At 59.6% G+C, this 22,449-nt stretch overlaps 3 protein-coding genes across 26 annotated transcripts in view; 1 reads left to right on the forward strand and 2 right to left on the reverse strand.

Annotated features, from left to right (window-relative positions):
• Positions 1–928: 928 nt before the first annotated feature.
• Positions 929–8,211, reverse strand: PEX16 (peroxisomal biogenesis factor 16). 4 transcript variants are annotated; one of them, XM_058688766.1, is made up of 11 exons: positions 7,231–8,200; positions 6,915–6,950; positions 6,081–6,157; positions 5,631–5,764; positions 5,394–5,494; positions 4,297–4,467; positions 4,057–4,209; positions 3,883–3,955; positions 3,643–3,762; positions 1,713–1,777; positions 929–1,115 (listed from the first exon to the last, which is right to left on the reverse strand). In XM_058688766.1, exons 4-11 carry the CDS (start codon positions 5,702–5,704, stop codon positions 1,057–1,059), a joined length of 816 nt encoding a protein of 271 aa, XP_058544749.1. In that variant the 5' UTR covers positions 5,705–5,764; positions 6,081–6,157; positions 6,915–6,950; positions 7,231–8,200; the 3' UTR covers positions 929–1,056. The 4 variants fall into 4 exon arrangements, with proteins under 4 accessions (XP_058544749.1, XP_058544746.1, XP_058544747.1 ...); XM_058688763.1 differs by having other exon boundaries at positions 7,157–8,199; XM_058688764.1 differs by having other exon boundaries at positions 4,297–4,377; positions 7,157–8,185.
• A 2,696-nt stretch (positions 8,212–10,907) lies between these two features.
• On the forward strand, positions 10,908–16,742 carry LARGE2 (LARGE xylosyl- and glucuronyltransferase 2). Its single transcript, XM_058688791.1, is given in 16 exon segments — positions 10,908–11,430; positions 11,525–11,683; positions 11,782–11,891; positions 12,222–12,304; positions 12,573–12,696; positions 12,935–13,106; positions 13,234–13,338; positions 13,821–13,933; positions 14,008–14,133; positions 14,211–14,363; positions 14,490–14,653; positions 15,081–15,243; positions 15,245–15,360; positions 15,723–15,872; positions 15,998–16,193; positions 16,482–16,742. Coding segments are annotated over 15 exon segments (2,082 nt in total). The 5' UTR covers positions 10,908–11,430; positions 11,525–11,586; the 3' UTR covers positions 16,692–16,742.
• A 426-nt stretch (positions 16,743–17,168) lies between these two features.
• Positions 17,169–22,449, reverse strand: part of PHF21A (PHD finger protein 21A) — a 198,084-nt gene continuing 192,803 nt past the window's right edge. For all 21 annotated transcript variants that reach the window (XM_058688777.1, XM_058688785.1, XM_058688784.1 and 18 more), the window contains one exon: positions 17,169–22,053. In XM_058688777.1, the coding sequence (XP_058544760.1) occupies positions 21,796–22,053 (258 nt within the window). In that variant the 3' untranslated portion in view covers positions 17,169–21,795. The remainder of the gene's footprint in view (positions 22,054–22,449) is intronic.

Below are 22,449 nucleotides of genomic sequence, written 5' to 3' on the forward strand. Positions count from 1 at the left end.
GCAGAGGCAGGCTGGCCCCTCCTACAGTGGCTCCCCCCAGGGTGTCAGAGGAGGTGAGGCAGGACGGACACTGGTGCAGATGGAACCTTCAGAACTTAAAGGGCCGCTCATCTGGCTAGAAAGCGGCAGGAGGGTATGGTCCGTTCACAGGGCAAGGGGGACGGGAGCGGAAGCTGAGGCTGGGGACAGAACACGCACAAAGACCAGGCTTCAGTCGCTCAGTCTGGGTCCCTGCACCCTCTCCAGCAGCGAGTGTGGGCCTGGGAAACTCGGCCCGGAGGGAGCTGGCAGGGAGAGTGTGAGGAGACCCCAGCTCACACCCCCTGAACCCGAACCCGGCTTTCCCCCAGAGCCTCTCAGGCTCCCAGCATCAGCCCCAGTGCCGGCTGGCGGCTGACCTACTTGGCCTATGGGAGAAGCCCGCTGCCGCCAACCGGGGGTTCAGGGCTTGAGGTGCCCCTCTGCGGCAAGCCGGGCCCAACACTTGTCAGGCTCCAGCACAGAGGCTGACAGGCGGCCACCGCCAAGGGCAGCGGGAGCAACACGGCCCTGCAGGGAAGGGACACACAGAGGCTCTGGCCAGCAGACACGCGGGCCGATGTCATCCACCGCCCAGGTTCGGCCTTGTTTGTTGTCAACACGGACCGGTGACAGGGAAGCGGAGTTGACTTCTGCAGCTGCCAGCAAGCGGCTCCCTATACGCGATGGGGCTAAACCCCAGCTTTCTGTGGCCGGAGGAGAGCGGGGCCCAGTCCCAGCAGAGGCTTCTCGGCCCGGTGACGAGGTACGGGCTGCAGCGGCTCCATCACCGAAGAGGGAAGGGTTGAGAGGATGTTAGGGGGGTGCCCTGGTGGCCGGGCGGTGGGCCAGGCCTGGCCACATGGGAGTGCCAGGTGCCCTGGGCAATGGGCATGAAGAGGCCACATGCTCGGACACCGCCGGAGTCAGTTTTATTATAGCAGAGGGGGCCCGGGGGACTGAAGGGCCGAGGCACCCCCTGCCCCCAGCAGCAGGGCGCGCCACCCCGCCCCTCCCTGCACCCGCTCCCGGGGTGTGTCAGCCCCAACTGTAGAAATAAATTTTCTGCCAGGTGGGCAAGTAATCCATGAGCGGCCCTGCAATGAGAGAGAGTTCGGGGCTGAGAGCCAGACTCCAGCCTGACTCTGCTCTACCTGAGGCCTGTCTCGGCCACTGCTGCCCCAATACAGCTGCCCACAGCTGCCCAGCCAGGAGCCCAACTGACTCTCCCACCTGTCAGCCCATAGGGAGGCAGCATCGCGGTGATCCCCGTCCCCCTTAACAAAGATTCTCAGGCTCAGAGAAGCCATATGGCTTGTCCAGCTATGGATGGCGACAGCCCATCTGCTGAGGTACGAGCTCCAGTCTAGTGGGCTTCAGCCTGGCCATAGAATCCCCACTCAGAGAAGCCAGTGTCACATCGCTCCAGGATGCTGAGGCAGGACTAAGGCTGACAGCCCAATGTGGCCTGACGCTCCTCCCATGACAGGACGCCCTCTTCCAGCCACCCCTGAGGCTCTACAGGCCAGCCTGGCTCACGCCCAGGAGCTGTCACCCACCCAATCCGACCTCTGGGCTCTCTCTCCTGTCAAGAATCAGATTGCAAGGAGATAAAGAGAAAACAGTCAGGGATGCGGGGCCACTCACAAGATCTGTGATACCCAGTCATCACCATCCCACCATCCCACACTTACTCGCGACCAGGCCAACGCCCGGGACATGGTCTGTCAGTAGCTGGAGAAGGAAGTGGATCCTTGCCCTGCAAAGAGAAGATAAACAAGGCGCAGGCTGAGGAGGGGATCTGGGTGCCTGCAGACCCCGATACAAAAGGATGAGAGCTCTGGGCCACAGGCCTGGGCCGCCCACAGCTCAGCCGCGGACGGGTGGCATATTCCCAGCACCCCACAGACACCGCCTCCCACCCCTCTCTCTCCCTCGTCTTGCCCTTCCTTCTCCTGAGCCCACAAACACTCATGGAGCCCCAAGCAGGGACAGAGATGGCCCAGAGGGAAGGACAGTCCCACCCTGCCTTCGAGAAGCCCCCAGTAAGCCAGAAGAGCTGAGCCACACTGAAACCTCACAGGCCCACGCTGAGAGTGACCAGGCCCCAACGGGGCAGGCAGTCTGAGGGGGGCACACTCAGAGGAAGGGACAAGGGCCGAAGCCCTATTTTTTAAGAGACAGGGCTTCCCCACAGGAGAACCTGGGGTGAGGCGATGGTGTTGGGGATGATAATAAGAAATGATAAGGGGCGCCTGGGTGGCTCAGTCGGTTAAACGTCCGACTTCGGCTCAGGTCATGATCTCGCGGTTTGTGAGTTCGAGCCCCGCATCGGGCTCTGTGCTGACAGCTCGAACCCTGGAGCCTGCTTTGGATTCTGTGTCTCCTTCTCTCTCTGCCGCACCCCCCCCCCCCGCCCCCGCTTGCATTCTGCCTCTCTCTCCTTCAAGAATAAATAAACACTTAAAAAAAAAAAAAAAAAAAAAAAAGAAAAGAAAAAGAAGTGATAAGATTCCCGGCACTCACTAAGTGCTTACTATATACCGGGCATAAGTTTCTAGACCTTTCTCAGTCTGGGCCACTGCTGTGAGGGTGCGAGGCTGGTCTGGTCTCTGCAGGAATGCACGCCACGCTAGAGGCACGCAGCCTGGGGAGCCCCCTCTGCCGTCACTGTTGCCCCAAAATGCCTCGGTTCCTGGGGGGCTATGCTTTCTCTGCAAAGTGCAGACCATCTGGGAGCGGGGGAGGGGGAGGGGGGAGGTCACACGGTCCACGTAAGTCTCTGGAATATTTCTCTAGAGCAAGGAATACGACTTGGCTTTAGAACCTTGTGAGCTTCCAAACTTATCTGAAAACAGCAACTGCCAGGCCAAGCTATTTTCGCCAAGGTGGTATTAAGTTTGGCCCAAACCTGCTTCCTGTTGCCTCAAAAACACACCAAGCCAAACCAGAGCCGGAGGTTGTGGGGCCATAATGTTAAATGTAATTCTAGTTACTATTTCAGTCTTCCTTGTTAAGATGTAGACAGAGGGGGTCTGGGGAGCCTCCGGTCCGTCTCATGGCCCCAGTCGTTGTACAGGGGCCTCGGATCTCAGTGTGACCTGGGGCAGTCGCCTGGCAGGCCCTGGGGAGCGTGGCCCCAAGCCACCCCCTACTTGCTGCCAGGGAGCCCTGTGTCCAGCTGAGGACGCTCACAGGTGACGGCACAGAGGCTGGGCGAGGTAGGGGCAGGCTAAGAGACAGCATGGAGGTGGCACCCGGATCTGCCACTGGCCAGCTGGGCGGCTCTGTTTAAGGTGCCCGGCTTCTTTGAATCTCAAAGGCTTCTTCTGACAAGTGGGGATCCAAACTACTCAACCATCGCGCCCACACCCGCCACCATCCCAGTGGCCCTGCCCTTGGCGTGCTAACAGCCCTTAACTCCTGCAGGCAGGGCTGGGCGGGCCAGCATCTGATGAGGAAGTGGCCGCACCCAGGACGGCACACAGCGGGTGCTCGCTCTGGATGGAGGACGGAGGGAGGAGGGGAGAAGACGTGCTCGGGGGTTGGGACACCAGTGCCCTGCTGCCCTCCCCTCCACGCGGCCGAGGGTGGGCCTTGCCACTTGCGGTGGCCGGTCCTCACTCGGAGAAGCGGTCATAGAACGGGGAGCGCAGCAGGTAGTAGAGCAGCAAGATGGTCCGGCGCCGCAGCTCCAGCCGCTCCCTCCGGGTCAGGCCCTTCCTGTCACTCAGGAGGCTCAGGCTGGGGGCAGGAGGGGACACGGTCAGGGGCAGCAAGAGAAGCAGACGGCTCGGGTGAGGACAGGCCTGCAGCCCAGAGCCCGGCAGAGGGAGCGGAGCCCCCAGGAGGGCCCAGGCTCACCTGGTCACATCCACGACACCAGACAGGAGCCAGGGCGTCCACGACCGCTGACCCCACAGGCCCAGGCTGAGCACTGACGGCCAAGGTGTCAAGGACGTCTCCAGCGCGTGGCCCGCCCGCCCACTCCCCATCCAGCCCACCCCGCAGCGCCGGCCAGCCCCGTGCTAAGGATACGGTGCAGCAGGGGCCGGGCGATATACAAGGACTCTGCGATGGTCTCTTGCAGCCCCAGCGGGGTGGGGGGGACACTCAGCTCCTCGTGCTGCCGCTGCTGTCGTCCCTCCCGCTGCTGGGGGGCTCCCCAGTGCCTCGAGTGCAGGGACGGAGCTAGAACACAGGGGGGGGCAGATGAGCAGTCAGGCCCAGGCTGACCTGAGCACTGAGGTTCCCAGTCCAGCTACATCCTACACTTACTGTTCTGGAGGGTTCGTACCACTCGGTTTGACCGCTTCCCAACGTATGACTGCTCCTGGCTGCCGGGGCTCGGGTCACAATCTAGCACGGACAGACAGAAGGCCGTACTGTCAGAGGGACGTGTTTCCAGGAGGGCATGCAAAGAACAGGTGCACAGTGAAGGCTCGCGGGCTAAGGGGAGAACGGATGAGCGCGGATAAGCACGTACTAAGGCCGTGGCTGAGGCAAGGACACCGTAGCCAGGCACTGCGGCTCAACCTTCTCCCTGGCCTGGGGGAAAGGTCAGCATCACCCGTGGCAGGCGAGCCAGCCAAGAACCCAGGCTTCCCAGGGACTAAAGCGGCCCAACCACAATTGTGGGGACCGCAGCACCAGAACGACCATGTCTTCTCAGTCCGTGGCTTTCAGTAGGACCACAAGGAGAAGCAAAGAGCTGTCCCCACTCAAGGCCAGGAGAGTCAGGCCTGGAGGCCAACCGGTGAGGAGTCCAAAGCCCTGAAGGGACAGATCTGCCAGGTACCCTGCCTCATGAAGCTGTGCCTCTTGATAGATAGAACGAGGCCCAAAGACATGGTTGGCAGGACCTCTGTCTCCTACTCAAGCCGTCCCCTGTTCCTGCTGCCCACCAAAAAGAAGGAGGACTCTGGCGCCAGAAGCCCTGAGTTCAAGTTCTGACTCTGCCCCTGGCCTAACCTTTCTTCTTTTCCTCTGTACAATACAGGGTGACGAGAGCAAACTGAGCTGATAGGGACAGATGTGCTCCATAAACAGACAACACTCGGGGTGCCTGGGTGGCTCAGTTCGTTGGGCGACTGACTTCGGCTCAGGTCACGATCTCGCGGTTTGTGAGTTCGAGCCCCGCGTCGGGCTCTGTGCTAACAGCTCAGAGCCTGGAGCCTACTTGGGATTCTGTGTCTCCCCCTCTCTCTACCCCTCCCCTGCTCATGCTCTGATGCTCTGTGTCTGTCTCTCAATAATAAACAAACGTTAAAAAAAATTTCGTTTTAAACAGACAACACTCCACTCACGCTGGCCGGTTCTAAACCCACAAATTAATCCCGTGTCCCAGGCCACTCCAGAGCATGGAAGCACCTTACCCGGGGAATGTGCCTGGGTCTCCCTGTCCAGCGGAATGATGGGGGGTGAGGTCTGGAGGCCAGCCTTGAACCAGATCAGCAGGAACATCCGTAGGACAGCCCTAGGTTGGGAGTATGGCAGGGCTGCGGGGGAGGTGGCTAGCCGGCAGGGGGTCAGGGGTGCTCTGCTGAACCCCATACGAACCGCTGGCCTGAGATGCCCCCACCCAGGCCCTGCCCTCCTCAGTCCCGACATACTTGGCCAGCTGGATGAGGGCAATGACGAGCCAACGGCCCACTTCACCCCACACCTTGGCGGCCCCCATCTCCATGAACACCTCCACGCACTCGAGCACACTCAGCCACGTCAGCAGCTTCTGCTGGGTCAGCGACTGCAGGAACCCCAGGCCAAGAGGTCAGGGAGGGGCCCCAATCCCAGGCCCTCCCCCTAGAGGATTCCTCTGACAGGAGATACGGATTTTCCCCTAAGGCTGCACACGTAGGCCTGCGCTCTCCACGGGAGACAGGCCACCCTATGTCTCTGGAACTCAGAGAGGGGGACGCTAACAGCTCGACCCTGCGCCTTACGAGACGGCTTAAAGCTCATACTCTGAGACCAAAACACCTGCCACCCACGCGGGCTGGTTGTTACCACTTTACTCCCAAATCCCGACGCTTCCCGCCCTCGGCTCCTGACAGAATCCTCACCACAGGCAACTTTTTCCGCAGCTCCTTCCGCAGGATCCCGTCATTGAGCAGCACAAGCAGGTTAGAGGCGGAATACACTGAGGGGTAGAGCGCAGCCTTGAGGGGCTGGTGTGGCAGCCTCCAGGCCCTCCCCTTCTCTCCAGAGCCGCAGGGCTCACCTGTCACCTGCTGGGCTCCACCAACCACACACTCTGTGGAAACCAACCTGCCTCCCCACCCGCCTCCTCAGAGCTCCACACTCCCCAGTGTGACCTCGTGGGGGCGGTTGGCACAAGAAAGGATAGTTTGATCTCGTGACAAACCCTGCTGGACAGCACTGGTCATCCAGCCGCCCAGAACTGCCCATCGCTCTCAGCAGCCACGGATGTGTGGTCTCACCTCCTGGCCTTAGTTCTCTGCAGCCCGTCCCTGAAAGTCTGCTCCACCTCCCCTGGGCAAACACTACTGAGGCAGTTACAGCCTGGGGATCCTAGAATGTGGGAAATCCAGGTTTGAATCCTGGTTCTGGGATCATCAGTAGCCGTCCCCTAACCTCACTGCCTTTCCGTTCCCTTAACTGGACACTGAGAGCGGTAGCGGTACCCACCTCATAAGACTATAGGGGAGGGATTAACTGGGCAAAGGCAGGAAAAGTGCTTGGGCCAGCCGCCTGACCAGTCAAGGTCCCCAGACAGATTTGTCTCTCGACTATGGGGACATGGAGGGCCCAAGACGGTGAACGCTGGACCTCCGTCCGATTCAGTCACAGCACAGGACGAGGTAATGGAAAACCTAGGGGTGGTCACCTCTCTCGGAGGCCCCGCCGCCCCCCACCCTCCCCAGAGCCCCGCTCACCCAGCTCTGACAGCTCATGCGAATCCGCGAAGCGACCTGGGGAGAGGGCACAGGAGGCGACGGTAAGGGTTTGACTCAGCCTGCGGCTTCGGGCCCTGGACGTCCCCTCCCTATGCCCTATGGGAACCTGAAAGGAACTTCTCGAGCACAGCGACCACCACCCTGACTCCGAAGGGACGGGGCTAGTGGGGTCAGAGGTCAGAGCCTCGAAGGGATCGGGCATAGATAGGTCAGGGTGGCACCTGCCAGCAGGTAACTGAGGCCCCGCACTGCCGTCTCCAGCTGGGCCGTGGCGGCCGGGTGGCGAGTCACGTACTCCTGGTAGCGGAGGCTCAGAAGCCGCAGTTTCTCCATCCTGCCCTCGGAACCGACAGACTCACGCACCGACAGTACGACAGGCTGCAGCGCCCTGCTTCCTGCGCCCTCCTTCCTGCTTCCGGTCCTAGGCCCGCCTCTTGGTTGCTTAACTTCCGCGGGCCCGAAGGATGTTGACGTGAAGGGCCATTGGGACTACCCTTCACCCCATTTCTTAAATCACCTCCCACTAGAATAGCGCTTAGCAACGGAGGGCCTAAACCTGCCCTCCCTGATCCTTCAGGTCATTGGTTAACACACTCTCCGCCCCCGACCCACCCAACAAGTTGGGGCCCGGTTCTTCCGCCTTCCGGGTGGGCTGCCCTTGCGCCTGCGCAGTTAGCAGTTCCAGGAAGGCTCCCGCGGTAGCCTTAGCAGTTCATTCTAGAGAATGGACCAGGACCCTGGAGTCTTTCCAATAGAACGCCGAGAGGCTCGAGCTGGAGGACCGGATTTTAAAGGGCTGGGAGGTAGCTCGCTAAAGGAACTTCCATCAGACTTGGGAGGCGCGGGGAGAGTCTTGGCAGGTGCGCGTTTGACCAGTTGCCTCGTCTGCCGTCCTCCCCGAGGTAGTGCGGGGGAAACCGAGGCAAGGAAGAGTACAGCCTTCCACGCAGTCTGGATTCCCTGGTCAGCACTGTTAGTGCTGGGCTTCGGCCACGGCTCCCGCATCGACTGTGCGGACCTTCACTCCCATCTTCGCAGAGAAAACTGTTTCGGACTTCTGCTATTGGCTCGGGGTGACCTGATCGAGTTTCCCTTTTCTGGATCTCGAGTTTCCCCATCTGTAAAATGGTTTAAGGAAAGACTTGGTCCTTGAACTCGGGCGCAATCTCAGAGCTCTCTTCGGCCCTCGGATGCACCTCCCGGTCCTCAGCTGCTCCCCAAGGGATGGGGGAGACTCCTGGGAATCTCCTCCCAAATGGGGCAGCCTCCCAGAAAGGGGCTGTGATGGGAGAGGAGCGGCCAGAGGTTGATGCTCTGGGGAGGCCGCCACTAATTGGCTGTGGGGAAGGGGGCGGGGCATGGGTGGGGTCGCGCTGCTGAACCCTTGGGGACCTGGCCAGTCCTTTTACCCTGAGAGTAGTAATACAGTGTTTTACCCATTTCCCTCTGCCGGTTATTATCTGCAGGCGAGGAAAGGATCTTCTTAAGAATGCCGAGTCACATTTGAATCTTGGTCTAGTCTGACCACAGAATCTAGGCGGTTTAAGCAACACACCTCACTTGCCCTCCTTTCGCTACCCCCTCCCTCCCCCTCCTCTCCAGCTTAGTTTTTTTCTATATCAAGTGGGGAATCATAGCTGCCCTCCCGACTCATGCCAAGCAACGATGACTCGGGGAGATGTGTCCAGGGGCCTCAGGAGAGGCTAAAGGTCTTGGAGAACGGAGGGGGTCGTGGGCATTCTCAACATTTCTCACCACCTCCTGGGAGCCAGGCTCACTCATACACCACTTCTCCTGGCAACCTGGCCAGCTCGGTATGAGCTCTTTTTCACAGATGGGGAATTAGAGACCCAAGTAGGGAAAAGGACTTTGTCCCAGGTCACGTGGCATGGCATTGGCCAAGTGGACCGCCATGTGTGCCTCCCACTGCACTGTCCTCTCCCCTGCTGCCCATAGCCCAGGAAGGGTGGTGCATCGAGACCACTTGGTCTTGACTCAAATTGGCAGCTGGGTTTAAAACTAGGACTCAGGCTACTCAGTATGGGGCTCTTTCTCCCTGCACCCCACCATCTTAATGAACTTGTTCCCCCAACCTCACCAGTGGGCACTCCTCCAGTCTCTCCCTCTGCAGCTGTGGAGAGAGTGAGTGTGGAGTGTGTGAGGTTCCTTTGATACTTCCAGGGCTGATGGTCCTGTGGTTCTGGGGAGGAACAAAGTGTGGAGAACAGAGCCACTGCCTCCCCCGGACAGAATGAAGGGCACTGGGGCTGGCGCCTGTTTCTCTTCCTTCCCTTCAGGACTGGGAGGGGCGCATGGGCTCAGCCAGTTGCTGCCTGAATTTCCTCTCCAGATCGATCGCTGCCCGATTAGATCCCAGAAACAAAGAGTGGCCGTGAGTGCAGGAGCCACCCAGGACAGCCCCTCCCTGCTGGGTCCCTGCCTGGAATTGGTCACCTGGTTGGGCTGGAAGGGCCTCTGGGCAAGTTGGGCCAGAACCTCCCTCCCTCTAGTCTGCCCTGAGCCACAGGAGAAGAGAGCTAGACTAGCCTAACAAGTACAGAGGAAGACACTGAGGCCCAGAGAGGGGGCCTGACTAGGCTAAGGTCACACAGCAAAGTCTTGGGCAGAGATGGGCCAAATTAGGTCTCAGGCCTAGAAGACCAGTAACCTTTCATATGCCCATACCTGTCTCCCATGCCCCCTGGATGTCCCAGAACAACCTCTTGGAGGCCTGGCAAGCATCTCATCAGACAGGTTTCTCTGAACGGTAAGGTTAAGAGAGGGGTGCGGCCAGCACTGTGAATGGCCACAGTAAGTTCTACAGCCCCAGGTCCCCCACAAGCTCCCTGGACAGGCCCTGACTGTGTGCTCTACCCTCTCCCTCACATTTATACCGTCCCCCCACCTCCTGCCGCCTGCCCTGTGGCTACTGAGGGTGTTGGGGAGGGATTTGCCCAACCCCACTCCTGCTCGTGTGGAGGCTCAAAGCTTCAGACGCCAGAATGGCCCCTGCGTCCCTGCATCTCCTCTTAATTGCCAGATGTGCAGGGAGCCACCATAAGTCTCCATGGCAACCACCACCCCTGGCCTCCAAAACTGGACCTTCCTGGAAGACCTTCATCTCTCAGAGAAAGGCCTCTTGGAGGAGGAGACTTTTGAGGGGTCTCAGCCTGGGCTGCTTTCCACAGCTTCTTTGGGGGTTAGGGTCTCTCAGGCCCTCACTTTTTATAGGTGAAGTTGGGCTAAAGGACCCGTGTCACGGAGAGGCCTGGTGCACCCCATCCACTATCCCCATGAGCAGCCTTCTTCCAGGGGGGCGGCCGGCTATACACAAGTCAGCAAGGTCAGTTTTATAGGAATAAAATAAACCAAGGGATGTAGAGGAGGAGCCGGCCTTGTGTGAATCTGGCAGAATGCAGGCAGAAGGAATCAAGGGCAAGACCTCAGGCAGGAAACCCTTAGAGAAGAGTAGCAGGAAACTTTGCCTTCGGGGAAGAGCCTGGAAGGGACCTGGGAAAGGGGTGGGAGAGTGTTCCAACAGGTCACTTCAATTCTCAGACGAGAGGAATGCGTGTGTGTCACAGGCTGGGGTAGGGGTGACTGAGAAGAGGCTTGTCAAACCTCAGCACGGGGCCTGGCGCGCAGAATAAGCGCTCAGTCCACCGTGGTGGTTCAGGGGGCCAGACTGCGGCCTGCTGTGGGGTGCAAGGGCGGGGCATAATTAGAAATCCAGCCCCAGTCCCGGTTCACAATGCGCGGGTCTAGGCAATGGTGGGGGTTCCTGGCATCGGTGAGGCCCCTTGCCAGCTCCTGGGCAGGAGTAGACCTGGAGGTGGCTTTGTCTGGGCCGCGCCGCCAGAACTGCGGGGGGGGGGGGGGGGGGGGGGGGGGGGGGGGGGGGGGGGGAGGGGGGGTGGGGGAGGGGAGGAGGGGGGGGGAGGAGGAGAGGGAGGGTGGAAAGCCCGGGAGCAGGAAGAAAAGCTGGAGCTCCAGGTGCTCCGCGGCTCCCGGGCAGGTCTCCGCCAGCCCGGCCTCTAGTCCCCAGAGCAGGTGTCCCCCTGACCCTCGAGGCCCCGCATTCCACTTCTTCCTCCTCACCCCCGCCGTCCCTTTGATCCGGGGCCGGGGGTCACGGGCCCCTCCCAACGGTGGGAGGTTAAGGGGAAGAGATGGGGCCCCAGAGCTGGGAAGAGGGGGATGGGCTCAGGGCAGGTAGCGGGGACTAGGCCTTCCTGGGTGGCTGCCCCGGCTCCCTCCAGCCATCCGGCTCGTTCCCAGGGCTGGGGGAGCCGTTGGATGCCGAGGCAGGGGCGGGGCCAGGTCCCCAGGGGTCTCCCCACCCCTACGGGCTCCGCGGAGCAGAGGTGAAACCTGAACCTAGGTTGGGGGCGGGGCTGGCTCCTGCTCCTCACGGGGCTGGCCTGCGCCTCCACCCCCTTTTCCTCCATCCGGCTTCTGGAAGGGGAAAGTCTGGGTCCCTGAGCGCCTGGAGCAGGTGAGGTGGCGACTCAGTGCGGGAGGGAGGATCGGGCAGCCGTCGGGCCCCGCCGCCCGAGGCTGATCCTCCTGCCTCCCTCCCGGGTCCGCAGGGACCGCGATGGAGCCCGCAGCCCGGGGTCGCTCCCCGCCCTGAGCGCCCCCGCAGGCGGCCATGCTGCCCCGAGGGCGCCCCCGGGCGCTGGGGGCCGCGGCGCTGCTGCTCCTGCTGCTTCTGATCGGATTTTTCCTGTTCGGCGGGGACCTGGAGTGTAAGCGCGGCGAGCAAGGAGGCGAGCGGGGGGGGGGGGGGGGGCGGGGGGGGGCCCGGGATCCTTCCTCTGTCCGCTGACGCCACGTGTCCCTCCAGACGAGAGACCGCGGGGAGCTGCTGCCCTCGACGGAGACCCGCCAGCGGGCCGCGGGGGCCACAACCTCTCGGACTGCGTCCCGCCGCGGCCGCTGCCGCCCAAGTGCGAGGTAGGCGCGCGCGGCCCCTGGCGGCGGGAATCTCCGGGGCTCCGCGCCCCAGCCGGGCCACCCGGGCACCTGTGGGAATCACGACACCTGGCGTGGGCCCAGACACTGACCACCCAGCCGGGGACGACGCGTCCCCGGGCTCCCGCCTCGGTTTCTCCATTTGTGAAATAGAGGTGAACTCCTACTCCACATCCCCCCACCCCATTCTTCCTTAGCTCTTGTTGCCGGGTGGGGCTACACTACCCTAGGCCAGGCCAGGCCAGGCCAGTCGTGGGCTCTCACCTTCGAGTGGGGGAGGGGCTGCTGCCCACCTCTGCGCCTCCTCCCCAGCTCTTGCACGTGGCCATCGTGTGCGCGGGACATAACTCCAGCCGAGACCTCAACACCCTGGTGAAATCTGTGCTCTTCTACAGGTATAACCAGCTGTCGGGGTGGGGGTGGGGAGGCAGGAGTGGGGGGAACAAAGTCTTGGGCAGGATCTCAGAGCTCCAGTTCCCCCATCTGCGCCACAGGGACAGTGTCCCTTCCTCCCTTGAAGGTGGTTCTAAGAATATCCTAAGCCGGGTATGGACCGGCTCTTTGCAGAAGTTAGTGCTGCCACTTCTGAGCCCCTCCAGTGGGTCTTGTCCCATGTTCTCCCTTCTCGGGCCTATCAGCTTTCCTCACTTGTCCTTCCCCAAGGAAAAATCCACTGCATTTCCATTTGGTGACTGATGCTGTGGCCAGGAACATTCTGGAGATGCTCTTCCACACGTGGATGGTGCCTGCTGTCTGGGTCAGCTTCTATGACTTGGAAGAGCTCAAGGCAGGAGCCCTGGCCCTTCTGCACTCCTTTCTGGCTGCGCGCAGCCCTTTCCTCCCTCCCAGGGCATCGGGGTGAGGGTGTGGGGGAAAGGTTAGAGCTGCCTGGGACCCCCCCCCCCCCGCCCCCCGTCCCATCACACCTACAGAAGCTCAAATCCCTCACCCCTCCTGGGTGCGTTCTGACACTCACAGGCCCTTCTCTGCCAGGTTCATGCCCTGTCCTTCCCCCCCCTCCACAGCCCCAGGTCTCCTGGATCCCCAACAAGCACTACTCTGGCCTGTATGGCCTAATGAAGCTAGTGCTGCCCGGTGCCCTGCCCCCTGACCTGGCCCGTGTCATTGTGCTGGACACAGATGTCACCTTCGCCTCTGATATCGCAGAGCTCTGGGCGCTCTTTGCTCACTTTTCTGGTGAGAGGTCTGGGACCCAGCCCCAGCCAGCCCCCCTCCCTGGCCTGTCCAGGCCCCGCTGTGGCCTAGCCCTGAGCCGAGGTCCTGTGGCAGCCTCAGGCAGCTGCCTCGTGCCCTCCCCTCCCAGACAAGCAAGTGATCGGTCTTGTGGAGAACCAGAGCGACTGGTACCTGGGCAACCTCTGGAGGAATCACAGGCCCTGGCCTGCCTTGGGCCGGGGATTTAACACAGGTGGGACAGTGGTGGGGGGAGGCAGGAGGGGTGGCCACTTGTCCTCAGGCCCCAGGGACTGGGCAGGACACAGCATGCTAGAAACCCCCCCCCCCCCCCCAGGGAGAATAGTGCTGTGGAAAGAACATTGGGAGAAGAGCCAGAAAACAGTTCCGACCATGGCTGTTTGTGTTGGATGACTTTGGCCAAGCCACTTGGTCCCTCTGGGCCTCAGTTTTCTCATCCATTAAATGGGGATGATTTTATCAGCCCTGGGATCACTGAGCGTGAGAAGATGGCTGTGGAGGTGCTCCGTAAGCTGTGCAGCGCGTCCCCTTTACCCCCAAGAGGAATGATTATTGACCGAGGTGGTCCACGCTATGTCTAAACAGACAGAAAAAACCAATGGGTCAAAAAATAAACATTCAAAAGACGCCTTCATGACCCCTGGAGCCAGGAGCTGGATTAGCCCAGGTGGGCATGACAGCCTTTCCCCTGGGCAGGTGTGATCCTCCTGCGGCTGGACAGGCTCCGGCAGGCCGGCTGGGGGCAGATGTGGAAGCTGACCGCCACTCGTGAGCTCCTCACCCTACCCGCCACCTCACTGGCAGACCAGGTCTGTGGGAGCTTTTGAAAGGGGGGTGGGTGGGGCAGGCTCTGGGCGGGGACGTGATGGCTGTCTCCGCCCAGGACATCTTCAATGCCGTAATCAAGGAGCACCCGGGCTTGGTGCAGCCCCTGCCCTGCGTCTGGAACGTTCAGCTGTCAGACCACACGCTGGCTGAGCGCTGCTACTCGGAGGCATCTGATCTCAAGGTGAATGGGGTGGGGGCTGAGCGGTGGGCTCCTGTTCCCTGCTCCTAGCCCCGCAACAAAACCCTCTTGGGTTCCAGGCGATCCACTGGAACTCACCAAAGAAGCTGCGTGTGAAGAACAAGCACGTGGAATACTTCCGAAACCTCTACCTGACCTTCCTGGAGTATGACGGGAACCTGCTGCGGAGAGAGCTCTTCGGGTGCCCCAGCCCGCCCCCTCCGGGGACCGAGGTGAGAGGGAGCCGCCTTCCCTTGCCTCGGGGAGGCTCTGCCCCTCTCTGCTCTGGGGGGACCTGGCCTTGCCTGGGGACCTATCCTCCTGCCCCAGCCCCGGTCCTTCTCTCCCCTCAATGTCCCCAGTTGCAGCGGGCCCTGGCACAATTGGACGAGGAAGATGCCTGCTTTGAGTTCCGGCAGCAACAGCTCACCGTGCACCGGGTGCACATCTCCTTCCTGCCCCATGAGCCGCTGCCTCCCCGGCCCCACGACGTCACCCTGGTGGCCCAGCTCTCCATGGACCGGTGAGAGTGCCAAGGACCGCACCAGGGAGCAAGGCCTGGGAATTTCCAGAAACCTCCTCCAGAGAGGACGGTTTCAATGGGTGGAGGGGAGAGCTCTCGTTGCCTGGTGCTTGAGGAGTTCCCGGATTTGGAGACACTGGCTGTGGTTAAGAGCTTGGGTTTTGGGGATCGTGTAGGTGCCTGGAAATGCCTGGAAATGCCCTCTGTAGCTGTGGGACCACGGGCGAGTCTTAGTATCTCTGGCCTTTGGTGTTCTTGTTCTGTGAGAAAGGACCCACCTTGTGGGGTAGTTGTGAAGATTAAGACCAGCTTAAAGAGCACTGGGAAGGTGCTTAATAAGTCACTTGAAGGGGGTGTTTGCAGCGGCTGACCTGGGGGGGGGCGGTGGTTCCAGCCGTCCTTGGGCTGACCACCCCCCTTGTCCCAGGCTGCAGATGCTGGAAGCCCTGTGCAGACACTGGCCAGGCCCCATGAGCCTGGCCTTGTACCTCACAGATGCAGAGGCCCAGCAGTTCCTGCGTTTCGTCGAGGCCTCGGCAGTGCTTTCCGCCCGGCAGGACGTGGCCTACCACGTGGTGTATCGTGAGGGTCCCCCTCTACCCTGTCAACCAGCTTCGTAACGTGGCCTTGGCCCAAGCCCTCACGCCTTACGTCTTCCTCAGCGACATTGACTTTCTGCCTGCTTATTCCCTCTACGACTACCTCAGGTGGGCCTGAGGAGGGAGGGAGAGGGACGGTGTATGGGTGGGTGTGGATGGCGGGGGGGGGGGGGGGGTGGGGAGGTACCCGCAGGACCCTGGGCAAGTATGTCGTCGCCCGGGAGACGTCTGGGCCTCAGTTTCCTCCTAAGATGGGGTTTGTATTGGGGCAGGGGGGCCACCTCGTTTCTCTGGGCTGCCGTAGGAGAGCGCGGGAGGCTGGGGCCCGCTTCCCATGGCAGCTCCATTTCCGTCTGTCTCCTGCGGGGCGTCTGGGCGAGCCAGCTTTGGGGCCTGCGGCTAAGAAAAGGAAGGGAATCGCTGGGCCCAGAGGCTTCCCTCTTCTCTGTTCATGGGTGCTCCCCCGACAGGGCCTCCATCGAGCAGCTGAAGCTGGACAGTGAGCGCAAAGTGGCCCTGGTGGTGCCGGCATTCGAGACCCTGCACTACCGCTTCAGCTTCCCCAGTTCCAAGGCCGAACTGCTGGCCTTGCTGGACTCGGGCTCTCTCTACACCTTCAGGTGGGAGAGGCCACTGCTCTGCTCGGCTCCGTTCTCTGCCCCCCCCCCCCCCCCCCACCGCTCCCCCTACCCCCTCACTGATCTCCTGGTTTCAGCTTGGTTCTCTGCCCTCTCCTGCTCCGCAGGTACCACGAGTGGCCCCGGGGCCACGCGCCCACAGACTATGCCCGCTGGCGAGAGGCTCAGACCCCGTACCGTGTGCAGTGGGCAGCTGACTATGAGCCCTACGTGGTGGTGCCTCGTGACTGTCCCCGCTACGACCCCCGATTTGTGGGGTTCGGCTGGAACAAGGTGGCCCACATCGTGGAGCTGGATGCACAGGTGAGGGCGTGCCTTGCTGCCTCTGGTTTCAATTTGAATGCCTCCAGGCCCAGGGAGCTCACTACGCCTCAGCGCCTCAGCGCGGCAAGCGCGCCAGTAGGCAGTACTGTTAGAAATTCCACCTTTGGGTAGAACTCAAATCGTCTGCCCTTCGACCCTTCCTTTGGCTGTAAGGGGCTATTGAATAAGCCTGCCCCTCCCCCCCCCCGCCCCCCCCCCCCCCCCGTCCCCCCAGAGCTGTAATCTTCCCCTCAGCCCTGAATGTCCATCTGCCTCCCACCCCTGCAGGAATATGAACTCCTGGTGCTGCCCGAGGCCTTCACCATCCACCTGCCACATGCCCCGAGCCTCGACATCTCTCGCTTCCGCTCCAGCCCCGGCTATCGCGACTGCCTCCAGGCCCTGAAGGACGAGTTCCACCAGGACTTGTCCCGTCACTACGGGGCTGCTGCCCTCAAATACCTCACTGCCCTGCAGCAACCCCCAGGCCCCGCCTGACCCCCCCAGGCTGGGCCTGCAGCGGCTCACCCCTGCCCCTCCCCCCCCTCCCCCCCCCCCCCCCCTCCCGCCCGCGACCTTGGCTTTCACATGCTCCCTGCAGACACCGGAGCAGCCTTGCCACCCATCCCACCCTCCCTGCTATTTAAATTATTGAAGGTCTCAGTGGAAAGGGCTTCAGTTGGAGCACCTGTGGGGTGGGTCCTGGGGGCCTCCCCGTGCTGCTATGGCTGGGGTCTAGTCTCACTCTGCCCCAGTGGTTTGGGGGCTGGTTCCCCTAGCTTCATTTCATCTGTACATCTCTTTTTCGTAATTAAAAGTTTTTAAAGCCCTTTTGCATGTTCCTTCTGGTTTGGGGGCATGAGGGTGTGGGTCAGCCGGGAAGGTGCGGAGTCTCCCTGGAGTCGCAGTGGGGCCCGGACCCTCCCCCGGAGGCCCACCCTCCCCTGCCCCAGACCCAACACCATGAGGCTGAGAGACTTTATTTGGCTTTATTTAGTAAAATGTTAAAATAAATAAATACAAATTGATCAGCTGCTCTGGATCCCCCCCCACCCCCTCAAAACAAAAATGAAACAAACAAAAACAAAAACTTTGAAGCACAAAACTCCAAATACAAGTTCTACCAAGACTGAAATCACAAAGGGCGTGGACAAGAGACAGGATTGGGGGCTGGCTGGCTCTTTTCTGCTCGGAGCTTGCTGACCTCTGGCTGCCCATCCTGTCCTGCCTGACTGCAGCTTACCCTGGGCTGAGGACCCAACGACACAGAGGTGCAGGGGCCAGAGACTGCTGTGGGGGATGGTGGAGTCCTCAGGGAGGAAGGGCTTCTGGGAGGGGGGAGCAAAGTGGAATTTGTGAGCCCTGCCCTTCCTCTACGAGGGCTATTTTTAAGAGTTCCACCCTGGCTCTCTGGAGGGGGCGACCCCCAGCTTCCTCCCCTTCACTGTTGCCAGAGGGCCAGAGGAATCTTCTCAGGGGCCGCCCCCTCCCCTGGAGAGGAGCTGGCACTGAGGACGGCTGTTAAGTCAAGGTGAAAATGGGTCTCCTGTTTCCTGCCAAGGGTGCCCAGCTGAGGGGTGGGGGTGAGGCCCACAGTCATTTACGCAGAGCAGAGTTGCCCCCATCCAGCGGAAGCCGTGGAATCTGGAGAACTCAGGGCCTGGAAAACACCTGGGCCCACCGTCCATCCTACTACCCAGAAGAGCCTTTTACCCCTGGGGTAAAAGTCTCCTAAATTAAGCCCTTTGGATAAATAAGAAAGACCACACCCCCAAAGGGAGTGAAGGGAGGAAACCGCGTAGAGGTTGGGAGCGAGAGCCCAGAGGGGCTCCACTGGTCCCAAGAGGAAGTATCAGAGATGGCTGGAGGGGCAGCTGTACACGCAGACTGGGTGAGCTGGACACAGTCACCCTCCTTTACGGGGAGAGGCCTGGGGGCGGCAGTTAGTTGTGCCCGTTCGTGCTGCCCGTTGAGCCTGAGCCAAGAAGAAGCAGGGACAGGCAGGCCCTGCAGGGCAACCGGGCACTCGGACGGTGCCAGCTGGGGGCTGTGGCCGCCGTGTGGCAGCCCCACACAGGGAATGCCCCACCAGGGGCTGCCCCCAGCCCGGCTGCCCCCAAGGGCCTGATAAGGAAGGGAGAAACAGAACTCTGGAGGAGCTCAGCAGAGGCGAGACAAGACCCAGCAGGCCCCATGAAAGAAGGCGGCCCCGCGGGCGGCATTGGCAAGACTGGGAGGTGGGAAATGACAGCAACATGACCTCACTGCCTCCGGGGTGCAGTGCCCATGCCACCGGACTGGCCAGGGCCAACGGCTCGAGGGCAGCCTCCTCCCAGTCCCAGACCAGCCACTCCCTGGCCCCTGAAGTGATTGCAAAGCCAGCTGGTCTGAGATGTGTCTTGTGAGCAGCTAGACCCGGTCATGGGGAACGAGCGGCAGAGGGAAGGAGAAAGAGGGAAGTGGAGACAGCCCAGGTGAGGCAGTCATGACCTCGTGTGTCTCAGGTCGTCACAAGCACCCACAGGTCTGGGGGACACAGAGAAGGTCTTCTCTTGGCAGGACAATAAAGGAAAAGGAGATGGGGTGACCGGGGCCTTTTGATGGCAGTAAGTAGAGTTTTGGAATTTGAGTCTAGAATGTGGGTTTGGGGGCAGGGTTGCATTTTGTACTCTACACTAACAGCTCCTAGCTGCGCTTAGGAAGAATCCATACCCCGACCCCGGACGAGGCGAGAGTGTGAGTACTCACAACAGGCAAAATACTGGTCGATTCCTAGCTCTACCCTCACCCCTGTCCCCCCTGCCACCCCGACAATTCTCAGGTGGCTCCTTTCTGAGCAAAGGCCCCTAGTGATGATCGTTTCCGAACTTCTTTCAAGAAAGGATGGGTATCGTGTGGCCCAGACAAGTCAAATGCGAGAGCTTAAGAGCGGGCGCACAGCCTGCTGCCGGGCTCTGAACCCCCGCCAACTATTCCTCCAACTAGTCCAGGCACCTCCAAAGCTCCCTGACTCGTCGTAGCACCTTGGTGTCTGCAGGAGAAAAGGGAGCTCCTCTGTCCCCCTCAGGCAACTTTGCAGCCAGGGTCGGACTCTGAGGCCTGTGTAGCCACCCTTGACCCCCTAACACTCCTGGGGAGATGAAATGGCCAGTAGGGATGAGGCATATTTGACCTAAGAAGTGTCTCTTTCTCTTGCATTTGCTTTCAGGTTTCTAACTGGGATTTCTGGGCCTAAGTGGGTGAGGGAGAAAGTAACATGGCCTCGTCCGCCCCTCCTAGACCCTGGCCATTACGGAGTAGGGGGCGGGCTTGAGAGAAGAGGTCCCGGGAGGGCTGGGGCACAGAGCGCCTGCCTTCCTTCTGTTGGCCCAGGCATGCGACGGGGCCAAGATCTCCGGTGGGAGCACACACGTGACAAATTTACTTCCCACGAGGCAAGATGACAGACACGATCCAAGTCTTTCAGAACCCTGGTTTTCTCAAGGAGACCGGCCGAGGCAAGGCAAGCACAGGGATTCCAGCCACAGGTCACCCAGGAAGCTTGTGGATGTGCAAAGGGCAGTAAACTCCGTCTCCTGTACCTGAAGCCAGCAGGCAGAGAACTCGGCTGGAGATTCAGACCTCTCCAAAGGCAAGACAGACACAAAGGCCACCCTGGGGCTCTTTGTCTCAGAGACACCACACACCCTCAAGACTCCTCGCTCCTTTGTTCATTCTAAGCACCAAGGGCTGATGCAGCCAGCCTGCCCCCTGCACCCTCCCTCGCCAAGGCTAGCAGTCACTGGCCAAGTCCTTCAAAGTTGTCCCCCAGGCACTCACAATGCTGGTGGCTGAAAGACTGAAAGCAGCACCAAAGGAAGGGATCTTATTTAGGCACCAGCCTTTTGCTCTAGCAAAATCCGAGGAGACAAATGGGTAGGGTAGGGCCCTGATACCGTCCACACTCCATTTGAGCTTTGAAAACAGAAGCCCAGACCCCTGCTCCAAGAAGGGAGGACAGTCCTTTCCAAGGAGGGGAGAGTGGTGGGAGGGCTCGTGCTGCCCCTCAAGGCCGCAGCGTCCAGAGGACAGAAGTCATGGAGACGAGCCCACCAGTCTTGAGACACAAACACAGCAAAATGTCATCATGATCAGCAGGTTCTGTGCTAAAAAATTATAACTACACAGCATTTTCTCCAGTTCTGACACCTTTTTAATAGAAATCACTGTTTTTAGGAAACAAATAGCACTTTTGTAATTTTTTTTACAATGTTTCTTACCTTGATCTTAATTTAAGTAACACTAGGAAGACCTCAATATCTTTTATTTTCCTTTTTAATTTAAAAAAAAGTTGTTGTTGTTTTTCCCCAGATACAAAGATTTTTGCCCTTGCATAAAAACAGTGCCCCGAACGATGACACAGGACTCACACGGACTCACTGGACCTCACTGACACTATGGTTCCTATTCTACCATGCACGGCCTCGACTACCCTTAATTGACTGTCAGCCTGAAAAACAGCTGTTCTATTCCTTATTTTAGTTTTTGTTACCAAAAAAGTAAAGTAAACAACAAAATAAAACTTTTTCTTAAAGAAAAACAAAAACGAAAACAAAAACTTAAAAAAAGAGGAAAGAAACATCTCCATTCAATTCACACACACCTGGGTCGCGTGCTGCTTCGCTCAGAATCTTCTCTTCTTATAAATATAGAAAAGGGATGGAGCTTGTTTTCAAGTAAAAATCGCTGATCCACCTTTTTTCCTTCCTCGACACACACACCCTTCTTCCCTGCCCGGGCAATGGCCAGCCGAGGCCGGGCCTGCTCTGCTCGTTCTTGGAGAGGGAAGGTAACCGGATCATCCACGGGGATGCGTGCCAATTTGCCAAAGCAGGGAAGGAACGCGGGGAGCGGTGGGGGCGCCCACGGAAGGAAGCAGAGTGCGCGGGAGAAGAACCTTGTGGCTGTTCTTGCCGTCCACCTCTCCGTGTACCGTGCCCCTCCCCAGGCGATAGGAAATACTGCTTACTTGACATATTTTTCCCACCCTGGCTCCCTCCCATTCCCTCCCATCCCTCCTCTGGGCACTGGGGTTGGTTAAATCTCGATTTCCTTTTTTTTTTTTTTTTTTTTTGGTTTTATAGTAGTGAAAGTTTAGAAACAGGAAAGCCCACACACTCTTTGGACTCGTCTTCTCTACCTAAACAAACGGCTCCGCAAATAAGGGTCTGAAACCTGCTCTCCTCCCTCCGCCCGTCCCTGCTCCCCACCCAACAAAACAGAAACAAACCCATGGTGGCTGTGGAGGCTGCTGCAGGCACACACTGGTGTATAATAGAGAGAGTAAATATATTATTTCACTTGGCATGATGCTGGCAAAGAACCTCCAGCTGGCACTATTTCATGTAACATGGTCCAATCTTTGCATGTACACACAGAACAAGAAGGATCAATTGGCAAACTCTGGTGCCACCTGGCACAAGCATCTTCTCTCTCTCTGGAACCAAAGAACCAAAAGAATTCTGTACTTTCCAGAAGAAATCCGGCTTTGCTTTTCTAGAGTCTTCAGTGTTTTTGCTCTCCTTGCCGCCGGGATCCCGTGGCTTCTCCTCACGGGGCTCTGTTATTTAGTCTCATCCCCCTGGGTACAGTTCGCTGTGCAGCTCTGGGAGGAGGGGGAGTGGGCCGGCGTGGAGGTGGCGGCAATGGCAGGGGGGGTGCAGTCCGGGCCGTTGGAGACGGCCCCCACAGTGGCCTCAGAGTCTACGGGTTTGGAGAGGTCGATGCCGTGGATGAGGCGGATCAGCTGTTTTACCTTCTCCAGGGAGCTGTGCATCTCCTTCTGCCGGGCCAGGATGGTGTTCTTCATTTCCATGCATTTCTGCAGCAAATGAGAAGGGCAGTGGCGCTGAGCCTCTGCGGCTGTTCCGACAGGCCTGGCAGCCCTCTCCGGGTAAAAGAACCTGCTGGCTTGGGCGCAGCCCCTGCCCCTTGCTCTGCGCTGCACTGGAGGGGCCTCTGCCGCCACGCCACCCGCCACCCACGGGGAGGAGGAGGCCCCACAGGCGGGAGGGAGAGGGCAAGTGAGTGGTTTAAAAGCCAACCAACCCTGCTTGACACTAGGACTTCAAACCCCATGTGAATTGCCACTCTAAGACTACAAAATAAAAGTCATTTAAAACAACATTCCCAGAGCTGCGCTGAAGCTGGTTTGGGCAGGTTTTGTTTGGTATGCAAATGGGTGCTAATACGTTCAGGAGTGGACTGAGCTATCCAG

The sequence above is a fragment of the Neofelis nebulosa genome, chromosome 10, assembly GCF_028018385.1.
Source record: "Neofelis nebulosa isolate mNeoNeb1 chromosome 10, mNeoNeb1.pri, whole genome shotgun sequence".
In the NCBI taxonomy this organism is placed as follows: Eukaryota; Metazoa; Chordata; class Mammalia; order Carnivora; family Felidae; genus Neofelis; species Neofelis nebulosa.

Coding starts and splice junctions, on each gene's coding strand:
- PEX16 (XM_058688763.1), bottom strand. CDS start 7,268: ATGGAGAAACTGCGGCTTCTGAGCCTCCGCTACCAGGAGTACGTGACT. Junction 6,951..7,156: donor CCTCAGTTACCTGCTGGCAG/GTGCCACCCTGA, acceptor CCCTCTCCCCAG/GTCGCTTCGCGGATTCGCAT. Junction 4,468..5,393: donor GACCCAGGCACATTCCCCGG/GTAAGGTGCTTC, acceptor TTCTCCCCTTAG/CCCGCGAGCCTTCACTGTGC.